Below are 21,216 nucleotides of genomic sequence, written 5' to 3'. Positions count from 1 at the left end.
CAATGTTAGGACTCTATCCTTGGGTCTCAGTCATGTACCCGGGGAAATGATCATTTTCTTCATAGCTAGAGGGAAGCCATGCCCCTTCATTGCGTCTCTGAAGGCCCATCATGCCACAGATGGGCGATGCTCAGTGGCTGATGCTCCCGAGCTCTCTCCAGTCCTACAAATCCAGATCAGTGTGAGCACTCCTGAGTCCCTGGCTCCCACTCTGTCTCCTTCAGGAAGCAGTGTTGTGTGGTTCCCATGGTGGCTCGGGGGGGAGGTTAGATCCTCCCGCCCCCTCCCTGCCAATCTCCATCAGCCCTCACAGCCCCACTCCCAATAAACATACGGTCTAAGCAAATAATAACAATTTGCTTTTTGGTGGCAAGGACAGGTTTAAGACAAAGCCTTCAGCTGCCCTTCAAACCTGAGTGCTGCTCCTAAACCTGTCTCCCATATGCATTAGGCAGCTTCCAAAGGAACCAAACTTTGGACCATCCCTTGGAGCCTCAGTCCCCTCCCTGGCCTAAGCCTTGGGGCCCTGGGTCTGCGCTGACCTGATGCATCAGTACCTTGGTTCTGATGTCACACAGAACCATGCATCTCTCCTATCTTCTCTTTGAACCACTAAGAAATCAAGGCCAAAATGTAACTTGCCCAAGGTCACACAGCTAGTAAGTGCCATAGCCAGGCCTTAAACCTGGATTTTCTGACTCCATGTACTTTTTTTTTTACTTCATCAGGCTGGTCAGGAGGGTCTCCTCTACCTATCATTACCTGGTCCCACAAAACTTTTGAGATGCAATCCAGCAGCCTGGAGAAGTGAGAGGAGTTGAGCTCACTGCCCGGCACCTTGCCTGGGACATTGGTGCCCATCTTTTTGCTCCAGAAGTGACTCTGAGGGGCTGGGTGAGAAGCAGGAGGCCATTAGGACCCAGAGGCTCTCGGAGCACTCTGCTTTGCCGGCTGCCTCTCACCGCTCACTGCAGTGCTTCAGGCTTCAGCAGCTTTGGAGAAGCATCAGCTGAGAGGAGCTATCACATGGGAGCCGGGACTGCTCAGCAAAGGTAGGAGTTGCCGACTAGGCCAGGAATGGGGGCCAGACCCAGGGCCTGGTGGTGAGTGCCAAGGTATCCCCATAGAAGGGTGGCTTTCCAAGGACCAGCCCTGCCTACCTTCTGGTGAGCAGTTTGATCAGGAGATGGGCTCTCAGGTATCCCAAAGGCGGTATTGGGGTGTGGGCATCTCTGAAGCCCAGAGCTGGGGGGTTGATCATCTCCTGCCGGCAGGAGTACCCACATCCTGCAGACAAACAGCATTCCCGGTCTGTCTTGCTCCATGTCATGGAGATGGGTCTCCCACATTCTAGGAATGGGCCCTTCAGCATCCAGGCTGATGGGCAACTGTGTCCTGGGCGTGGGCAACTCTGCTGAGGAGAGGTTTTGTAGCTCCCCGGAAATCTTCCCTAGCTTAGGAGGGGCATGCTCTTGTCGGAAGGAAGGCTAGGCTCAGGTCTTTGGGATGGAAGCTCTGGATCTGGAAAACAGGTGCATGTGAATCCCAATACCTCTGTGGCCTTGGGCTGGGCACTTATGCACATCTTGCATCCTGTAACTTGACCATGCCCCTGCTAGAGGCCCAGATCTCAGGCCCTAGTGGCACAGCCTTCTAGGTACTGAAGGTCCTGGAGGTAAGAGGGGTGTTGTTGGAAGGAAGTAATGGGGGAAGGAAAGCATCTGTTGGGGGAGTAGGCATAATGATATGACCTGAGAGAAGAGTAAGGAACCCTGGTTTCACCTATGAAACTGCTACACCACAGCCCTCCCCTCCATAGCCCCCGTCCATTAGTGAGGGAGTGCCAAGTAGCCAGATACACTGATCTGTCTGTTAAGAGAAAAACTGGAGTCCTGGCATTTAGGAGTCATTGTGGAGACACTGGCAAGCTTGAGGGGGCTATGAAAAAGAGCAATGTCCAATGCCTTCGTGCTCAGGGCTCCATCATGGCTGCATGGCATCCCTCCAGCTCCACGTGGAAACCACATCTGCTTCCCTCCGTCTGGGACTCTTGATGTCCATCCAGACATGGTGGGTCTCTCCTCCTTCAGCCACCAGGGAGGGACTCTGAACCACGTCGTCTGGGCTTCACTCATAGGCAGAAGGGATAGGTAAATTGCAGCATGGAGAGTAAGGAGGAAGGATGCTTCTCCTAGCATTTCTTTCAGGCATTTTTCCTGGTAGACTCTTATGAGAAGCTGATATCTCACTTTTTGCCCTCTCTTCATCTTCTCTGCAGACCCTAAATCTCTGTGGGCATGTTAACTGTGAAATGAGCTTTCTGTATCCCTAGAGAGAGGCACGTCTCTAGGCAGTTGCTCAAAGTTAGGGCTTCCTCAAGTCCAGGAACCCCGGCTACCCTTTCCACAAGAGAGTCCCTTGGCTGGCACACAGCTGGCTGACTGAGTGTTCTTGGAGTTTGTCCTAGGGGGCAGGGATTCAACTATCAATTTGAGTTTGATTCAATTCACAAAATTGTATCCAGCATCTATTGCAGGCATAGCATGTTAGAAGTTGGATCGGTGTAAGGTTTGTGGAAACACCAAAAACCAAAGGTGACTATAAGGCTGTAACTGTGGAGGAGGGTGAGGCCCATCTTGCCATGTGGTCCTCTTTATTGCAGCCATAGAAATGATGGGTTTTTAAACTGAGCAACCTCAGTGCCTCCTCCCTACTTTTTGTTCCGTGACTGCAGTAATAGTCTAGAACTAAGGGGGTTCTTGGTCAGGGATCCTCCAAGGGTCAGCTCTAGAGACAAGAGATTTGGGAATCTGAGGAGCCAGAAGTTGGCAGCAGCTCCTTTCCCACAAGAGGGACACAGTGGCCTTGAAGAGTTCATGAGTGGGTGGAGGAGGGCAGCTTGAAAGCGACTTCTGGCTTTGGGAGCAGTGGAGGCTGGATGAGCTGGCTTCCCAGTTTCCTTCCAGCCGGGACATTTTATTTTCACTGCTCCTTCTCAACATTCCCAAAGTGGCAGCTCTTTGTGCTGGGAGTAGTGATGTCAAAAGAGCCTAAAGCACAGCTCCCCTTCTCAGGTGATAGCCCCAGAGCAGCAAGAGACATTTTTAGAGACAGCTGAAATTCAACAACTATTTACTGGATGCCTATTACAGTCCAGCCGGCATGGAGGGCACCTTCACATATGGCATGGCACAGTGAGCAAGAGTACTTGCCCTGGGGCCAGACTGCCCAGGTAGGTGCCCAGCCCTTGCTGCTTACTAGCTGTGTGACCTTGGGTAAGTTACTTAACCTCTCTAGACCTCAGTTTCACCCCTTGCAAAATGGAGATAAAAATAATATCTACCTCATAGGGTTGTGTGAGGAATAAAATGAGTTAATATAGGTAGAGTGCTGAGAACAGGGCCTGGCATGTGGAAAATGCCGTATTAATGCTACTGCTTGTCATTAATATTATTATTAAAAAATCACGCAGGATCCAGAAACACAGTTGTGAAGCAAGTCTTCTTCCTTTCATTTTACAGATGGATTTATGAGGAAACTGAACTTCAGAAGATTCACAGAGTTAGTAATGCCCAGAACTGGGACTAGAAACTAAATTTTGTGCTCCTTCTACTCCCCAGCAGCTCCTGCCATTCTGAGGAGACAAGAAATCAGGAAATTTACATAAGGAACCCTAAAACTGAGGCACCATCCCAGAGATCAGCAGGACCCTGGGAAGGAGAGACAGAGGATTTAGAATCCCCGGCTAACAGTTCTGGAAAGGGTAGAAGGGTATGGAGAATGAGAATGGCAGAAAGGAAATGGAAAAGGAAGAGGTGAAGGCCATTCCGAAGGCAAAGTGTTGAGTGGGTCAGGCTCCTGTACCTCTCACGTCTCCTGCTTCTTAGCAGTCACCAAGGCAGATCCTGGAGCTACCTCTGGCCGGAAAGGGGATATGAGCTTCTAATCCTTCAGCTGCCTGGCCTGGCGCTCTGTACGCAGACAAACCTGCCCAAGAGGCTCCAGTGGGAGGCGCCCCCTACAAAACCGGGAAGCCTGGGCCTGGGCTCGCCATCCCAGGGTCACTGGACTAGGATGGGGGATGGGCCTGTGACAGGAGGTACCCTGGGTGTCCTCTTTCGGCCCCATGGAGTCCTCACCCATCCCCCAGTCATCAGGGAACTCTTCGACTTTGGGGAGGGTCCCTCAAACCCCAGGTCCCTCTACTGCCAGTGGGGTCCCGGAGGTGGGGCTGCGGGATGTCGCTTCGGAATCTGTGGCCCTCTTCTTCATGCTCCTGCTGGACTTGACTGCTGTGGCTGGCAATGCCGCTGTGATGGCCGTGATTGCCAAGACGCCCGCCCTCCGAAAATTTGTCTTTGTCTTCCACCTCTGCCTGGTGGACCTGCTGGCTGCCCTGACCCTCATGCCCCTGGCCATGCTCTCCAGCTCCGCCCTCTTTGACCACGCCCTCTTTGGGGAGGTGGCCTGCCGCCTCTACTTGTTCCTGAGCGTGTGCTTTGTCAGCCTGGCCATCCTCTCAGTGTCGGCCATCAATGTGGAGCGCTACTATTACGTGGTCCACCCCATGCGCTACGAGGTGCGCATGACGCTGGGGCTGGTAGCCTCTGTGTTGGTGGGTGTGTGGGTGAAGGCCTTGGCTATGGCTTCTGTGCCAGTGTTGGGAAGGGTCACCTGGGAGGAAGGAGCTCCCAGTGTCCCCCCAGGCTGTTCACTCCAATGGAGCCACAGTGCCTACTGCCAGCTTTTTGTGGTGGTCTTTGCTGTCCTTTACTTCCTGCTGCCCCTGCTCCTTATCCTTGTGGTCTACTGCAGCATGTTCCGAGTGGCCCGCGTGGCTGCCATGCAGCACGGGCCGCTGCCCACGTGGATGGAGACACCCCGGCAACGCTCTGAATCTCTCAGCAGCCGCTCCACGATGGTCACCAGCTCGGGGGCCCCCCAGACCACTCCACACCGGACGTTTGGGGGAGGGAAAGCAGCAGTGGTTCTCCTGGCTGTGGGGGGACAGTTCCTGCTCTGTTGGTTGCCCTACTTCTCTTTCCACCTCTACGTTGCCCTGAGTGCTCAGCCCATTTCAACTGGGCAGGTGGAGAGTGTGGTGACCTGGATCGGCTACTTTTGCTTCACTTCCAACCCTTTCTTCTATGGATGTCTCAACCGGCAGATCCGGGGGGAGCTCAGCAAGCAGTTTGTCTGCTTCTTCAAGCCAGCTCCAGAGGAGGAGCTGAGGCTACCTAGCCGGGAGGGCTCCATTGAGGAGAATTTCCTGCAGTTCCTTCAGGGGACTGGCTGTGCCTCTGAGTCCTGGGTTTCCCGACCCTTACCCAGCCCCAAGCAGGAGCCTCCTGCTGTTGACTTTCGAATCCCAGGCCAGATAGCTGAGGAGACCTCTGAGTTCCTGGAGCAGCAACTCACCAGCGACATCATCATGTCAGACAGCTACCTCCGTCCTGCCCCCTCACCCCGGCTGGAGTCATGATGGGCCGCTGGACACTCGGAGGGATATGGGGCTAGGGGCCAGTTATGATCGCAAGGACCACCTTGTGGGATCACCTTTTCCCAGCTGGCTAGGGCTGAGGCTGGGGTCTCTGCACACAGCTTTTGCTTAGTGTTTCCTGGGTCAGGAACAGAGTCAACAGGACGAACGTGTGCAAAAGCCTTGGACTTGGCTGTGATCTTTGACTGCTGGGGGAGGGAACCTGGGTATGGTGAGACGGTGACGAGAGAAAAGGGTCACAAAGGTGAGGTGAAGCCTCTCAACCAGTGAAATTTCCATGCTTCCAGAAGCAGGGAATTCTCTAAGGGTAGGAGTTGGAGGATACAGGGCAGCAGGCCAGGTTAGGAGTTATTCTAGGGGCCATTTAGGATATTTTATTTTTCAGTGTAATTGTCCAGGGCAGTAATTGCACCCAAGCAAGGTAAGAAAATGACCCATGTTTTCTCATTTCCTTGCTAGGTTTAAAAAGAACTAAACTATAGCCAAGCGTTTCCACTTGAGTTAATAGATTGTTTTTCTGGTTTTATACCTGAGATTTCTTTAAAACGAGAGGACCAGTAGGGTGTATTCCTTTACTGAGTTTGGCCAGAAACAAGGCAAAATAGAAATTAGGGTACAAGCCGGGCGCGGTGGCTCACGCCTGTAATCCCAGCACTTTGGGAGGCCGAGGCGGGCGGATCACAAGGTCAGGAGATCGAGACCACGGTGAAACCCCGTCTCTACTAAAAATACAAAAAATTAGCCGGGCGCGGTGGCGGGCGCCTGTAGTCCCAGCTACTGGGGAGGCTGAGGCAGGAGAATGGCGTAAACCCGGGAGGCGGAGCTTGCAGTGAGCCGAGATCGCGCCACTGCACTCCAGCCTGGGCGACAGAGCGAGACTCCGTCTCAAAAAAAAAAAAAAAAAAAAAGAAATTAGGGTACATGGAGTAGAAGATAGGAAAGCTAACTGCAGCTCTCTTTCTCCCATTCTTCAGGATAAGCCTTTCTGTTCTATTTTTCTGTCTCTCTCCTGCACACAGGAGATCAAGGGTAGAGCCTGATCTCAGCAGAGACAAAAAGAAGGCAGGATGGCTTTCCTCTCTTTTAGGAGGAAGAACTAGAATGCCTGGGGGTCAGATGGGCGAGGGTGGAGGTTAGCATTTGAATTGGTAAAGTAGCTGGATACAGAGAGGCCAAGTAATCAGCCTGACCAATAATACTGCAAATCTTTTCTTTCCAGGACTGGCTTTCCTGATCTCTCTCCTCATGGCAGCGACCCACCTCCAGTCCCGTGGACAATCGGGTACAAGAGACTTAAGGTTGGGCATGGGAAGGGTGGGGTTTCCATGATCCATTAAATGCCTTCCTACTCCCATTCATCGCTCTCAAAATTAGCTTCAGTGACAAAGACTTAAATCTCTCTCCTATCTGCAGCACTGGGTTGGAGAGAGGGCACAGGAGTTGGTCTTGGCTGTTCATTGATTGAGACTGTAGGAACTGTGTTGGTTGGTATTGGTGGTGGTATTTTCAGCAAAGAGGGAATAATTGCAAACTGGACAGGACACCCATCTGGGACCACCTGTCCATCCTACTTCCCTCAATTGAAGCAGGTAACACTAAAGGGTCAAGGCAGGGCCAGAGGGTGGTGTGGTCTGCATTTGAACAAATTCCTGGCTCACTGAGCATCAAAGGGGGAAATGGGCTGGTGGGAGTGGGATAGTCTCCCCTTTAAACAGTTAATAAATAATTTTTATAAAAGGTTATACTGATATCAACATTGACTCCTTTAGTTCAATTCAGTGCATAATAGTTGAACACCCACTAGTCCCTGGGACCCACACAGGGTGTGTGGTCACTGCTTTTAAGGAGTTCATAGTCTAATTTGATGAGATACCTTGTATTTTCACAAAGCACCTTTGATCTGATAAAGCACTACAGAATGTGCTTGAGAAATATACTGGAGAATATGTCCATGGTTCTAACTTCTGAGAGTTCAGCCCATGGCAGCAAGATGCATACCTGGAAGCTTCCTGCAGATTGTAGAAAGCATAGGGGTTGTAAATGAAACTCTCTAATGAAGAAAAAAAAAATTAAATGAAACTGGGCAAACAGCTTTCCCCCTTTGTTGTAGGAAAATTTCTAGGTTTGTCTTCCTACCACTAGATTATTATACCAGTCTAGTGCCTATTACATTGAGGAAGTCACCTAAAAACATAGTATATATAGGGAGGAGAGTCGTTTGTGATTGAAAAACATGTTCACCTCTCCTCCCTATTAAAATAAATGCATACTGAGGAATCAATCATTCCTAGACAGGGAAAAAAACTTCTTTCCAACACCACTAATCAGCTATTAGATACAAAGCATTGCCAGCAGGTGGCAGTGTGAGTCCAATGGAAGGAGGAAACGCGAGTGTATGTGGTGGGAGGGGGAAGGGGAGGGCATTAAACATTGCCTGGCAGCCATTTTGTTAATTTATTTTGCCTTTTCCTTTGACTTTGCCCTCCAACCCTTCCTTCACATACATCAAAGAAGAAAGTTTTAAGACTAAGGGTATCTTTAATTCAGGCTGAAATTTCCTGACACTGTGATCTCACTGGTGTTTATTACAGAGTTTGACATACATGGGTTCATTTGCCATTTATTTTTCCCTGTAGGAGTGGATCATGAAGGAAATAAAAATTTCTCTTTTATTATGCTGAGAACTTTCCCAACAATTTCTGCTATGACCACCTTCCAGGAGTTTTCTAGTCACCAGGATGCCTTGGTAAAGTTCAATACGTAATCTTTGGCTCTGAAAGCTGTTCCTGGACAAAATCTGAGCTAACTCACTGAAGAATCAACAGATTGAGGCAACCATCCGGTCAGTTACTTTTTCCTGCATCCTGCTGGTGTTGGGGTAACTCCCAATCCTAGATGAAAACCTTAGACTTTCTGTTGTCAGGTGTCCCCAGGCAATATCGTAGAGGGGCATGATAGAAAAAGGTAACTCTGGGGTCAGAGAGATCTACTTACTCACTGTGTGAAGTTGGGAAAGCTGCTTAATTTCTCTGAGCCTACTTCCTCACCTGTAAAAATGGGGATCTTTATTACCTACCTCACAGGGTTGTTGTGAGGATTAAGAGATGGGATGTGGAAGCACCTAGCCATATCTGGCAAATAGGTACTCAATAAATATTGGTTTTACTTCCCTTTCCTCTTGCCCTTTTTCCCCAAAAGTATTGATAATGGAAAAGCGGTCCCTTTCATTCTAACAGTCATTTGGGAATGACTGGGGGACTTTTCAAACCTTGAAGAATTGGCATTGCTAAGAGTTATGGTGGACGAGGCTTTTTAAAGTGGCTCTAATCCTCTAATTAAATCCTTCTAATTAATGAATCATCACTATATAGCCCTCTCTGTTGGGACCTTACATTCTCAAGTTCAGATTCTATTAGAGAAAGAAAGTAATTTACAATCACAGGGAAAGGTTTTAGGGACTGAGTTCCCTTCCCTAGAATGTATAGTAATTATGGGCTTATTTGCCTGAAAAGTTCATTTACGACTACCTTCACGCAGTATCCAGGGTTATTAGTGAAAGATGCTATCGGCCTGGGGCTTTCACAGTGGACTTAAGTTTCAGGTGAGAATAGGGCTGAGAGGCAAATTTTACTAGAATTTCTCCTTTTGTATGTAATCGCAACAGGAAATTTTAATAGGAGATTCACAGGATGCATTGGTTTGTTTCAGGGTGTGGAACTGAAGTTGACTTATCTTGGTTTTAGTTCTAAGACCCTAAGGTAGGAAGATATGAATTATACTGAAGAGAAGGGCAGCATGGAAATTTTATGGAGGAACTACAGGCTTAACTTTAAGGTTATCGAGTATCTGCTAGTGATTTCATGTGGCCTTTTGCCAACATAGGAGTTAAGCAAATCTCAAGCCCACAAAAAAACGTGAAAGGTATAAGGACCAGGGGACATTTTGAGAGGAGTCAGTGGGCCAGAGAGGGCAAAAAGATATTGCTAAGGTCCTGAACACAGTCGGTGTTACGGTCTCAGATGTGAGACGTGAACGGCGCCCAGGCCGGGCAGCTTGTTCCCATTCCATTGATCCGATACAACCCCAACAGAGGCAGTGTCCCAAACTTAGGTGGGGGCCCCGAGTCTCCAGAGCAAGAGATCAAAGGAGTTTTCTAACAGCAGAGAAATTATCAGCAGAAATTCCCGCGCGGGATGTAGGCTTTAATTTAGACATCTCCGCCCCCAAACTGGCATTTTGAACGCGGGAGGGCATTATTTGTTGGAGGCCCCGGTTTTTCTCCATTTATCCAAATCAGGTAGCCGAAAGGTAAATGAGGCTTCAAGTTGGGCGGCGGGCAGTGAACTTAACAGAACCTCGAAACTGTAGATGCGCCGCCCAACCTAGCCGCCAGGTCCCCGTGACTTCCGCTTTCGGTCTCAACTCCTCTCCCCGAGGAGAGTAGTTTAAACAGTGAAGGCTGCGGGGCGTCGCCGGAAGTGTCGTAAACGCCGGATATCCGGTTCTTCAGGGCGCTAAGGGAGCTGACGGAGAGGGCCGCCGCCCAGCAGTAGACGCTACCTTAACCTGCCGAGCCGCAGTTCCCGCGGTGTGTGAGTGAGCCCGGGCAGGTGTCCCCTCTTCCGCCGCCGCCATGGGCTGCACGTTGAGCGCCGAAGACAAGGCGGCAGTGGAGCGAAGCAAGATGATCGACCGCAACTTACGGGAGGACGGGGAAAAAGCGGCCAAAGAAGTGAAGCTGCTGCTACTCGGTGAGGGGCTGGAGGCGGGGACTGAGTGGTGGTCGGGAGAGCCTAGGCGCTTGGAAGGCCTGAACGGGGTCTAGTCGGGCCGACGAAAAGGACTCTAAAGGGATCTGGAGGGCGTGCCGGGTGTGGGGCGGGGTGTTGGGGTTCATAGCTGAGGCCCCAGAGGGCGTGATGAGGGGGGTGGGGTTTTGGGGTTGCGGGAATTAGGCTGTAGAGGGTGTGACTCCGGACTGGAATTGCGTTTAGCAGAGAGACTTGGGAGTATGGGCAGGTAGGATATTGAGGGAGTAGGAATATGGGAAAAGCTCATAAAGGAAGAGTTGATACTCGGGAAGGTTTTACATTGGGTTGGAGCGTGTTGGTAATGGTTTGTGAGATTGGAGCGTCGTGGTTCTTTGGCAGGATAAAGCTAGGAGGCTTGAATGGATGGTATAGAGACTGGAACAGAATGGTCACATAAGGACGTTGACATTTGTTAATGAGAGAGCCTTTTGAACTGTTGGAGGAACCCTGGATTATCCAGGAACATGAAGGTAGGTAGACGAGATAAATGACAAATTATCAAGTATAAAGGAAAAGAGTTTGGGTGCAGAGGCCATCTCTACCTTTCCACCGCTTTCTATCATTTTTATTTTCAAGGTTTTATAACGCCTTCTGTTTTTATAAAAGGATCGGAAATGGTGTGAGCTAAAGAAATTTAAAGAATGATTTGTTTGAGGTTTGTAGCAGAAGATATAGTGAACAAGAGATTACACATTGGAGAGTGCTGAACAGTTGCTATAGATGATCTGCAGTTGGAATAGTTACCTTAGGATAAGTTACAGAGTTGGACATATTTACTGTAAAGACTGTGGTAGACTTCTGGTGGCTGTTGTATCCATTTTGGCCTCTTCAAAGCAAAACCATTGGTTTCAGGAATTACTGTTTATATTATCTGATAGTCGTTTTAAGTGGCTTTTTTTGTGCAGTCGGATGTGTTTTACTCAACATGAGTTTTAAAATTTTTGAGAGGCTCAGTAAATCATACAAAGAATCCTGGCATTAGCTTACTAATAAATCAAGCCACATTTCATTATTAGTATTTTCTAGGGTAGTATTTCCATTAGAGATGAATAAGTAGGAGTAGGGGTTTCTGTAAGCAATAGAAATGTACTTTTTAAAACAATTGATTTTTGAGGAAAAGGAGTCACTTTAGGGGAAGTGCTAAATTTTCGTGGTATAAAGCTCCAGAGAACAGAATGTACCATTGTAACCCAAGACTAATTTTGTACTCTAGGACATGCTAAGTGCCCCGGTAGTCTCTTCTTAACGTATTTGGTTGGTTGTAGATTGCAGAAGCTCTGGTAATAGCTTTTTTGGATATACTATAAAGGGAAAGTTATGTATTGGAGCTTAAGCTTCCGGTTTGTATACTTGAACTTTCAGAAGATGCGAGTTCAAATTGTTCTAGACTGCCACTGTCTGTATAACAGGTAGATAAGCATGGTCCCTGGTACATAGTAGGTGCTCCTTAAATATTTACTGTTAACCAGCCTGAGCCAGCAAATGTTGAACATTGGTCCTTGGGGCCTTTGAGAAATTTGATATAAACTATAATATTTAGGGCATTCACTTTTTTTTTTTTTTTTTTTTGAGACAGCTCTGCCTCCCGGGTTCACGCCGTTCTCCTGCCTCAGCTTCCTGAGTAGCTGGGACTACAGGCACTTGCCACCACGCCCGGCTAATTTTTTGTGTTTTTAGTAGAGACGGGGTTTCACCGTGTTAGCCAGGATGGCCTCGATCTCCTGACCTCGTGATCCGCCTGCCTCAGCCTCCCAAAGTGCTAGGATTACAGGCGTGAGCTACCGCGCCTGGCCAACATTTTCTTTATTGATTTATTGGTTATGAAATTAAAGATGTATTCTCATCTTCTATGAGTGATTTGATTTACACTGACCAACAGAGATACCCTCAGGACATCAGCTTATTGTAAGGTAGTTGGAAACTTTTGAGACTTTCTTCCAAAAGGCGGGATTAGGCAGGCACAATTTGGACAGGCGGAACTTGTCCATATGTCTAGAAGAATTTTTATTCAGGATTTTACAAATAGTGCATTTAATTAAAAGCAGAATTAGACACTTGATGACTTAGGGAACTGAGTAAGCAGTGAGTAAAAATCAAAGTACTAAACATATTTGCTTTCAATTTTTATCTTCATTCTTTTTTAAGTAAGTTTTTTTTTTTAATATTCTTGAGCAAGTTAAATCCAGAAATTCAAATAGTTTGCAGAAACATATGTTCTTGCTTGAGCCATATCATAACACACATAGAAAATTAAAATTATCTTCTATGCTATTTCTGTAAGCAAAATGTACCCAAAACAGTATACAGTTTTCTTTTTCCTGAATAATATCTCCTTTGCTGTAGATGCAAGTCGTTTTTACTTTATCACTATGGAACTTAGTTTAAGTTGAGATCTATCTACTTACCCTTGTGTCTCCTGGCACATGATATATTTTCTTATGGGGGTATAGTTTAACATGGTGATTAATAGCATGGGTCCTGAAGTCAGACTGCCTCAAATCCTAATTCCCATTTGCTAGTTATAGCCTTGGGAAAGTTAATTTCTCTTGGCCTCAGTTTTCTTATCTTTAAAATGGAGAAAATAGAGCTACTTCTAGGATTGCTGTGAGGATTAAATATGATAATGATGTAAAGCAGAACACAGCTTGGCACATAGTACTAGCTTCATGAAGATTAGCTATTCTTATTAAGTCAAAATGAATGTTACAGATTGTAGGTATTATGGAAATTGTACCAAATTAAGAAGCTAGTGTGGGCCAGATTATTAACAGACACTTCAGTATTGTAATTCTTCCTTTGATAACCTTTGGTTTGAATTTCCTTTAGATGTTCTTGGGAAGGGCTGGGCATGGTAACTCATTCCTGTAATCCCATCACTTTGGGAGGCTGAGGCTGGTAGAATCACCTGAGGTTAGGAGTTCGAGACCAACCTGGCCAACATGGCGAAACACCATCTCTACTAAAAGTACAAAAATTAGCCGGGCATGGTGTTGTGCATCTGTAGTCCCAGCTACTTGGGAGGCTGAGGCAGGAAATTGCTTGAACCTGGGAGGCAGAAGTTGCAGTGAGCAGAGATGGCACCACTGTACTCTAGCCTGACAAAGTGAGACTGTTTGTCTCAAAAAAAAAAAAAAAAGTGTTCTTGGAAAGATCTTGGTAGGTATATCAAATTAGTGTTTAATTATGACATTCTGTTGAAAAAATACTATGCAAAGCTTCCCAACCAATGTTCCAGTGCTTAGGATGGCATATAGGTGTGCTGTTTACAAATTTTTTATAGCATTGAAATTTTAGATCATTTTTAGAAGTTCAAACTTTTACAGCAGTTGAAATTACATTTGAACGTCTTTGGTTTGATTTCCTCTTTAAAATTCCTGAATTTGGTAATTTGGTTATTTACTATTTTAAAAGGTAGAGATGGGGGTCTCATTAGGTTGCCCAGGCTGATCTCAAATGCTTGGTCTCATATGATTCTCCCATCTCAGCCTCCCAAAGTGTTGGGATTACCAGTGTGAGCCACTGTGCCTACCCTACCATGAATTTGGTAATTTGAAAAAATTGTATTTGGTATAAATACTAAATTTATACCAATTTTATATTTAATATCATCTGTAATACTTTGTATTTTTTATGCCATAATTTCATAATAAAAAGAAATTTTGTGTGTGTGGGTTTTGTTTTGTTTTGTTTTGACCCCAGGACAAGCAAGAAAATTTTTTTTCACCAAGCTCTTTCAGCGCACCCCAGTGAGCCTTACAAATATTTTAATATGTGCCATCATGTGACAAAGGTTGGGAAGCACTGGTATAATGGATAAGAGCAGTGCTTTTGGATTCACACAAAACTGAATTTAAGTTCCACCTCCATTTATTAGCTCTGAGACCCAGAGCAAGTAACTTAACTATAAGAATCATAATTTTTACATATGTAAAGCAGAGATGATGTTTCATAATATGAAATGAGATAATGCATGTAAAATGCTTCACATTAGTGCCTAGCAAATAAAAAATAGTAAGTGGTCACTTCTGTCAATGATGATTGTGAGACTTACCATTTTAGCTACTTTTTTCAGAGGTTTTTCAGACAGCTATTTTGTTATTTTCCGTATTAATATACTGTTTTCAAAGATCTTCAAATAATTTTAATATCCTTTTGTGGTGAAAGGAATTAAATGTTAGTCCTTTTCTTTTTTTACTCGTCACTATACTAATGAAGATATTTAGTTTTGTAAGTTGTTGAATGATCTGTTCTCTGAATTTCCATTTCTTGATAGTTTCCTTTAGCAGGTTCTGAGAAAACTTAAAAAAATACTTTGTTATTTGGGATTTGCTGGTGGTAGTATGGCAAAAAGCCAGTTGCATGCAGAGAACTGGAATCATCTTATTTACTTGAACTGTTTATTATACAGTTAGTTATTTATATTTAAATCGCTGCATATTATTGGCTGAATATGCTTATTATTGAGAATAAGACTGCCCTTTGGTAAACATGCCATTACATTATATCCTCCTATAGGATTATACCCTTTATTATGTTTCCATTTACTTGGGATAAGGTTCATAGCCAGTTACATTTCATGTGAGGATGCATCTTGTGTCTCGGGGAAGAAAAGCTTTGTGTTTTATAAGCACTTGTCATTCTTTGTGTCTTTTATTTAAATGCATTAGTCACTTTTTTTTTCTTTTTTCTTTTTTTTTTTTTTGTTGAGACGGAGTCTCGCTCTGTCGCCCGGGCTGGAGTGCAGTGGCCGGATCTCAGCTCACTGCAAGCTCCGCCTCCCGGGTTTACGCCATTCTCCTGCCTCAGCTTCCCGTGTAGCTGGGGCTACAGGCGCCCGTCACCTCGCCCGGCTAATTTTTTGTATTTTTAGTAGAGACGGGGTTTCACCGTGTTAGCCAGGATGGTCTCGATCTCCTGACCTCGTGATCCGCCCGTCTCGGCCTCCCAAAGTGCTAGGATTACAGGCTTGAGCCACCGCGCCCGGCCTTTTTTTTTCTTTTTTTAACATTTCAATAAGTTTTTGGGGAACAGGTTGTCTTTGGTTACATGAATAAGTTTGGCAGTGATTTCTGAGATTTTGGTGCACCCATCACCTGAGCAGTGTACACTGCACCCAATGTATAGTCCTTTATCCCTCACTCCCCTCCCACCCTTTTCTCCGAGTCCCCAAAGTCCATTGTATCATTCTTATACCTTTGTGTCCTCATAGCTCAGCGCCCACTTATGAGTGAGAACATATATTTGGTTTTCCATTCCTGAGTTACTTCACTTAGAGTAATGGTCTCCAGTTCCATCCAGGTTGCTGCAGATGCTGTTATTTCATTCCTTTTTATGGCTGAGTAGTGTTCCATGGGTGTAGAGGGGTGTGTGTGTGTGTGTGTGTGTGTGTGTGTATCACATTTTCTTTATCTACTCGTTGATTGATGAGCATTTGGGCTGGTTCCATATTTTGCCATTGTGAATTGTGCTGCTATAAACATGCATGTGCAGGTACCTTTTTTGTATTATGGCTTCTTTCCTCAGGGTAGATACCCAGGTGTGAGATTCGTGCATCAAATGGTAGATATACTTTTAGTTCTTTAAGGAACCTCCACACTGTTTTCCATAGTGGTTGTATTAGTTTACATTCCTACCAACAGTGTGAAAGTGTTCCCTTTTCATCACATCCACGCCAACATCTATTTTTATTTATTTATTTATTTATTTATTTATTTATTATGGCCATTATTGCAGGAGTAAGTTGGTATCACATTGTGGTTTTGATTTGTATTTCCCTGATAATTAGTGATGTTGAGCATGTTTTCATAAGTTTGTTGGCGATTTGTATATCTTCTTCTTTTTTTTTTTTTTTTTTTTTTTTTTTTTTTTTTTTTTGAGACGGAGTCTCGCTCTGTCGCCCAGGCTGGAGTGCAGTGGCCGGATCTCAGCTCACTGCAAGCTCCGCCTCCCGGGTTTACGCCATTCTCCTGCCTCAGCCTCCCGAGTAGCTGGGACTACAGGCGCCCGCCACCTCGCCCGGCTAGTTTTTTTGTATTTTTAGTAGAGACGGGGTTTCACCATGTTAGCCAGGATGGTCTCGATCTCCTGACCTTGTGATCCGCCCGTCTCGGCCTCCCAAAGTGCTGGGATTACAGGCTTGAGCCACCGCGCCCGGCCTTGTATATCTTCTTGTGAGAATTGTCTATTCATGTCCTTAGCCCACTTTTTGATGGGATTATTTTTTTCGTGCTGATTTGAGTTCCTTGTAGATTCTGGATATTAGTCCTTTGTCAGATGTATAGATAGTGAAGATTTTGTCCCACTCTGTGGGTTGTCTGTACTCTGCTGATTTCTTTTGTTGTTCAGAAGCTTTTTAGTTTAGTTAAACCCCTTTTTTTATTTTTGTTTTTGTCTTTGCGTTTGCTTTTGGGTTCTTGGTCATGAAGTCTTTGCCTAAGCCAATGACTAGAAGGGTTTTTCCAATGTTATCGTCTAGAATTTTTATGGTTTTGGGTCTTAGATTTAAGTCATTAGCCCTATACACCAACAGTAACCAAACTGAGAATGAAATCACGAACTCAATCCCTTTTACAATAGCTACAAACAAAAAACAAACAAAAATACCATAGGAATATACTTGACCAAGAAGGTGAAACACCTCTACAAGGAAAACTACAAAACACGGCTCACAGAAATCATAGATGACACAAATAAATGGGAACACATCCCATGCTCATGGATGGGTAGATTCAATATTGTGAAAATGACCATAGTACCAAAAGCAATCTACAAATTCAGTGCAATTCCCACTAAAGTACCACCATCATTCTTCACAGAATTAGAAAAAACAATCCTAAAATTCATGTGGAACCAAACAAGAGCCTGCATAGCCAAAGCAAGACTAAGCAAAAGAACAAGCCTAGAGGCATTACATTACCCGATTTCAAACTATACTATAAGGCCATAATCACCAAAACAGCATGGTACTGGTGTAAAAACTGGCATATAGACGAATGGTACAGAATAGAGAACCCAGAAATAAAGCCAAATAACTTCCAGTCAACTGATCTTCGACAAATAAACAAAAATGTGAAGTGGGGAAAGGACACCCTATTCCACAAATGGTGCTGGGATAATTGACAAGCCACATGTAGAAACACTAATCACTTTTGCAGTCTGAAAATACGGCCCTTTTCAGGAATTAGAATAATGTAATCTTCCCTGACTACGCTATTCCTGTAGTACACTGATGGCCATAGAGTAGGGTGCTTAATACTAGATTTGACAGGGCATGTACAGTTCTAATAAGTGCTGCTACTATGTTTCTTTAAAAAATAATTTTTAGCATATTAAACTTATATGCACTATTACAAAAAAGTCTTAGTTTTTAGGCAGTTGTCTCTGTTAAAAGTAATTCCTGGCCTAGAGATCTTTTAGAGATGGTTAGTAAAACCTGAAGCACTATGCCACCCCGTGGTGCTGAGCTTCTTCACCCTCTAGCTTCTTGGGAAGGAAAAGAGAGTTGTTAGGCCTCTGCAGATATTTCCTTTTTTCCTATCCTGTCTCTCTTCCTTCCCTGGTTTCTTCTACAGCATACTTTCTCTTGGGGAAAGGAGTGTGTGTGTGTGTGTGTGTGTGTGTGTTTCATCAGGTCCTTCCACTAACTTCCATTCTTTTTTTTTTTTTTTAGACAGAGTCTTGCTGTGTCACCCAAGCTGGAGTGCAGTGGTGCAATCTCAATGCAACCTCCGCAATCTCACTGCAACCTCTGCCTCCCGGGCTCAAACGATCCTCCCATCTCAGCCTCCTGAGTAGCTTGGACTACAGGCTAATGCCACCACCCCTGGCTAATTTTTTGTAGAGATAGGGTTTTGCCATCTTGCCCAGGCTGGCCTTGAACTTCTGGGTTCAAGTGATTCACCCACCTCAGCGTCCCAAAGTGTTGAGATTATAGGCTGAGCCACTGTGCTCAGCCTCTAACTTCCATTCTTAAAAGTCTCTCATCTGTAACCAGGAAAAAACAATATAGAGAGACAGATGGCAGGAAAATCAGTAGCTGTGCAAAAATGGAATGTTCAAAACGTGGAAGAAAAAACTGAGACATTGTGAAGAGTCTTTTGGTTCCTTTATTAGAGGACAATTTTTTACTTGGAATTTTTGAAAAATCTGTTCTCTCTACTTGAGATGGCTTCTCTTTCTGCTCTTCCCCCAGCGTATTAATGAACTACATCCTGCTAGTTACCTCAAGTCAGTTTATCCAGTACAGAACTTGCCTTCACTCTTCACCCCCAAATCCACCTGTTGGGAACTTTTCTGTTTTAGTACCACCATTCTCAACATCGTCTAGGCTGAAAACAGCACTTGTTTTTAACTCCTCTCTTACTGTCATCTCTTACAATCAGTCAGTTGTGAGGTCCTATGACTCAGTCATTACTAGATGCCAGATTTTTGGACTTTAAGATTTTTGGTAGACTGACCTAGGATTTTAATATTTTATTTTTCTTAGTAAATACATTTTAAAAATCTCAGACTACTGTCTGTTATGATTACTATTTAGTTCTCTTTCCTCCGTGAAACTTTTGAGACAGTCTCACTCGTTGCCCAGACTGGAATGTAGTGGCACAATCTTGCATCACTGCAACCTCTGCCTCCCAGGTTCGAGCAATTCTCGTGCCTGACCCTTCTGAGTAGCTGAGATTACAGGTGTGCGCCACTGTGCCCAGCTGTTTTTTGTAGTTTTAGTAGAGATGGGGTTTCATCATGTTGGCCAGGCTGGTGTCAAACTTCTGGCCTAAAGTCATCTACCCGCCTTGACCTCCCAAAGTGCTGGGATTACAAATGTGAGTCACCATGCCTCACCACTGGTAAAACTGTTTTGATGTTCTGAATTGGATATGACATGACTCTCTCTTTTTGAAACCTCATAGTACTTTCTATGCCACTTTTAGTCTGCCTTATATATGGTTATTTATGTACTTACCTGGTCCTAACAATATGGTCTTTTAGGGCAGGAGGACTAAGTATTTCTCATCTTTGTATCTGTTGCAGGACCTAATATAATGCTAAAGTGTTTTTGCCCATAAGGAATAGGAACACCACTCATACAAGTCACAAGTAAAAGAGGTATATTGAAAGGACACAGTAGGCAACTTCATAGGTGTTAGACATTCAAGAATAGGTAAGAAATGAAATACAGGTAGGTTGTATGTACGTGGATTGTGATACCCAACTCCCACCCTCTCCCCTATTTCTCCTAGAGCAGAATGACCTCCCCCGAGTCTTCAACTTTGGCTTACTCTGACATCTTCTGTGGCTCACACACTGCCCGACCTGGTAGTTCAAGTGCTTCATGTTATCTGATGCAGGCTCCCAGCATCCCATTCCCAGTTCCTGGGAAAGAGTATCAGATTGGCCCAACCTTGTCATGTGCCAACCACAATCCAGTCATGTATGGTTGGGGTATAGCAGGGTTGATGGGGTATCATGAATTTTATAAGGTAACCCTTTCAAGGACTGGAGTAGGTCAAATTCTCTATTAAAGGCATGGCCAGAGAATTAATGTTTAATAAAGAGATGACAATGCCTAACACCTAGTAGGCACTCATTAAATATAAGTTGAACATAATGGAATGACATGGGAATATTGAGGAACTAAACATATCACTATGTTACTTTCTCGTTAGTTCATGAGAATGTGCCTGCTCATTCTCAATATTACCATCTTGTAAGGCTGAGAGACAGAACTTAAATTCAGATTTAAAATTAGGCCAGGCACAATGGCTCACGCTTGTAATCCCAGCACTTTGGGAGGCTGAGGTGGGCAGATCACTTGAGGTCAGGAGTTCCAGACTAGCCTGGCCAACGTGGTGAAGCCCTGTCTCTACTAAAAATACAAAAATTAGCCAGGTGTGGTGGTGCACACCTGTAATCCCAGCTACTTGGGAGGCTGAGGCATGAGAATCACTTGAACCTGGGAGGCGGACGTTGCAGGCAGCCAACGTGGCACAGCTGCACTCTAGGGTGACAGAGTGAGACTCTGACTCAAAAAACAAAAGCAAAATTTGAAGTTAAATTGAAGTAGGGTACAGGATTTTAAAGTCCCATTATCAACACATTCAACTCAGAATAGTTAATGTAACCTGAATTTAATTACATTTGATTTTAATTTAGGAATTAATTTTTTAAAATGCATATACCCAGCTCAGGGTCTGTGCTTCATCATCACCCCGGCTTTTTTTTTTTTTTTTTTTTTTTTTTGGTGCTAATTTTTCCTCTTACTACTTTTATGAGTATCAGAAAATTGTCCAAAGCTAAGGGAAGAAATAAAACACTATTTTTGCTCCTTATTAATAATTTTGCTTCTAAGTTTTTGTTAGAGAGTAGATAAAAACGTTTGGCAAAGTAGATTGCTCATAGAGTTAAGCTATCCATGCTTTGTTTTTACCTTTAGTTTAGTTCTATGGCGGGAGCATAGGGCTTGTTGAAGGGAATGGGGAAGAAGGGATGCAGGTCTTCATTAATAAGAAATGTCAGCCAGGTGCAGCATCTCACACCTGTAATCCCAGCACTTTGGGAGGCCGAGGCAGGCAGATCACTAGGTCAGGAGTTGGAGACCAGCCTGGCCAGCATGGTGAAACTCTGTCTTTACTAAAAATACAAAAAATTAGCTGGGCATGGTGGTGTGCGCCTGTAATCCCAGCTATTTAGGAGGCTGAGGCAGGAGAATTGCTTGAACCCAGGAGGCAGAGGTTGCAGTGAGCTGAGATTGTGCCACTGCACTCCATCCAGCCTGGGTGACAGAGCGAGACTGTCTCAAAAAAAAAAAGGAAAAAGAAATGTCTAGAGCAGTGTGCACTGAATTTGTTCACGTTATTGAAGTTCATTTTTAAACTTTGTTTTCTAGTCAATAAAATATAGTAGACTAGC

At 44.9% G+C, this 21,216-nt stretch overlaps 2 protein-coding genes across 5 annotated transcripts in view; both read left to right on the top strand.

Moving 5' to 3' along the window:
* The first annotated feature begins 970 nt into the window (after positions 1 to 970).
* GPR61 (G protein-coupled receptor 61) lies at positions 971 to 8,670 on the top strand. 4 transcript variants are annotated; one of them, XM_065548416.2, is made up of 4 exons: positions 971 to 1,052; positions 3,522 to 5,744; positions 6,720 to 6,782; positions 8,137 to 8,670. In XM_065548416.2, the coding sequence occupies exon 2, from the start codon at positions 4,127 to 4,129 to the stop codon at positions 5,480 to 5,482; it is 1,356 nt and encodes a 451-aa protein (XP_065404488.1). In that variant the 5' UTR covers positions 971 to 1,052; positions 3,522 to 4,126; the 3' UTR covers positions 5,483 to 5,744; positions 6,720 to 6,782; positions 8,137 to 8,670. The 4 variants fall into 4 exon arrangements, with proteins under 4 accessions (XP_065404488.1, XP_045221738.1, XP_045221734.1 ...); XM_045365803.3 differs by having other exon boundaries at positions 6,720 to 6,798; XM_045365799.3 differs by having other exon boundaries at positions 6,720 to 8,670.
* A 1,338-nt stretch (positions 8,671 to 10,008) lies between these two features.
* The window catches only part of GNAI3 (G protein subunit alpha i3), a 47,171-nt gene continuing 35,963 nt past the window's right edge, over positions 10,009 to 21,216 (top strand). The window contains exon 1 of the mRNA XM_005542465.5: positions 10,009 to 10,251. Coding sequence (XP_005542522.1) covers positions 10,134 to 10,251 — 118 coding nt within the window. The 5' untranslated portion in view covers positions 10,009 to 10,133. The remainder of the gene's footprint in view (positions 10,252 to 21,216) is intronic.

This window comes from Macaca fascicularis, chromosome 1, assembly GCF_037993035.2.
Source record: "Macaca fascicularis isolate 582-1 chromosome 1, T2T-MFA8v1.1".
NCBI lineage: Eukaryota > Metazoa > Chordata > Mammalia > Primates > Cercopithecidae > Macaca > Macaca fascicularis.
The sequence above is the reverse complement of the archived record's forward strand: the minus strand, read 5'-3'. Positions and strand labels throughout refer to the sequence as shown.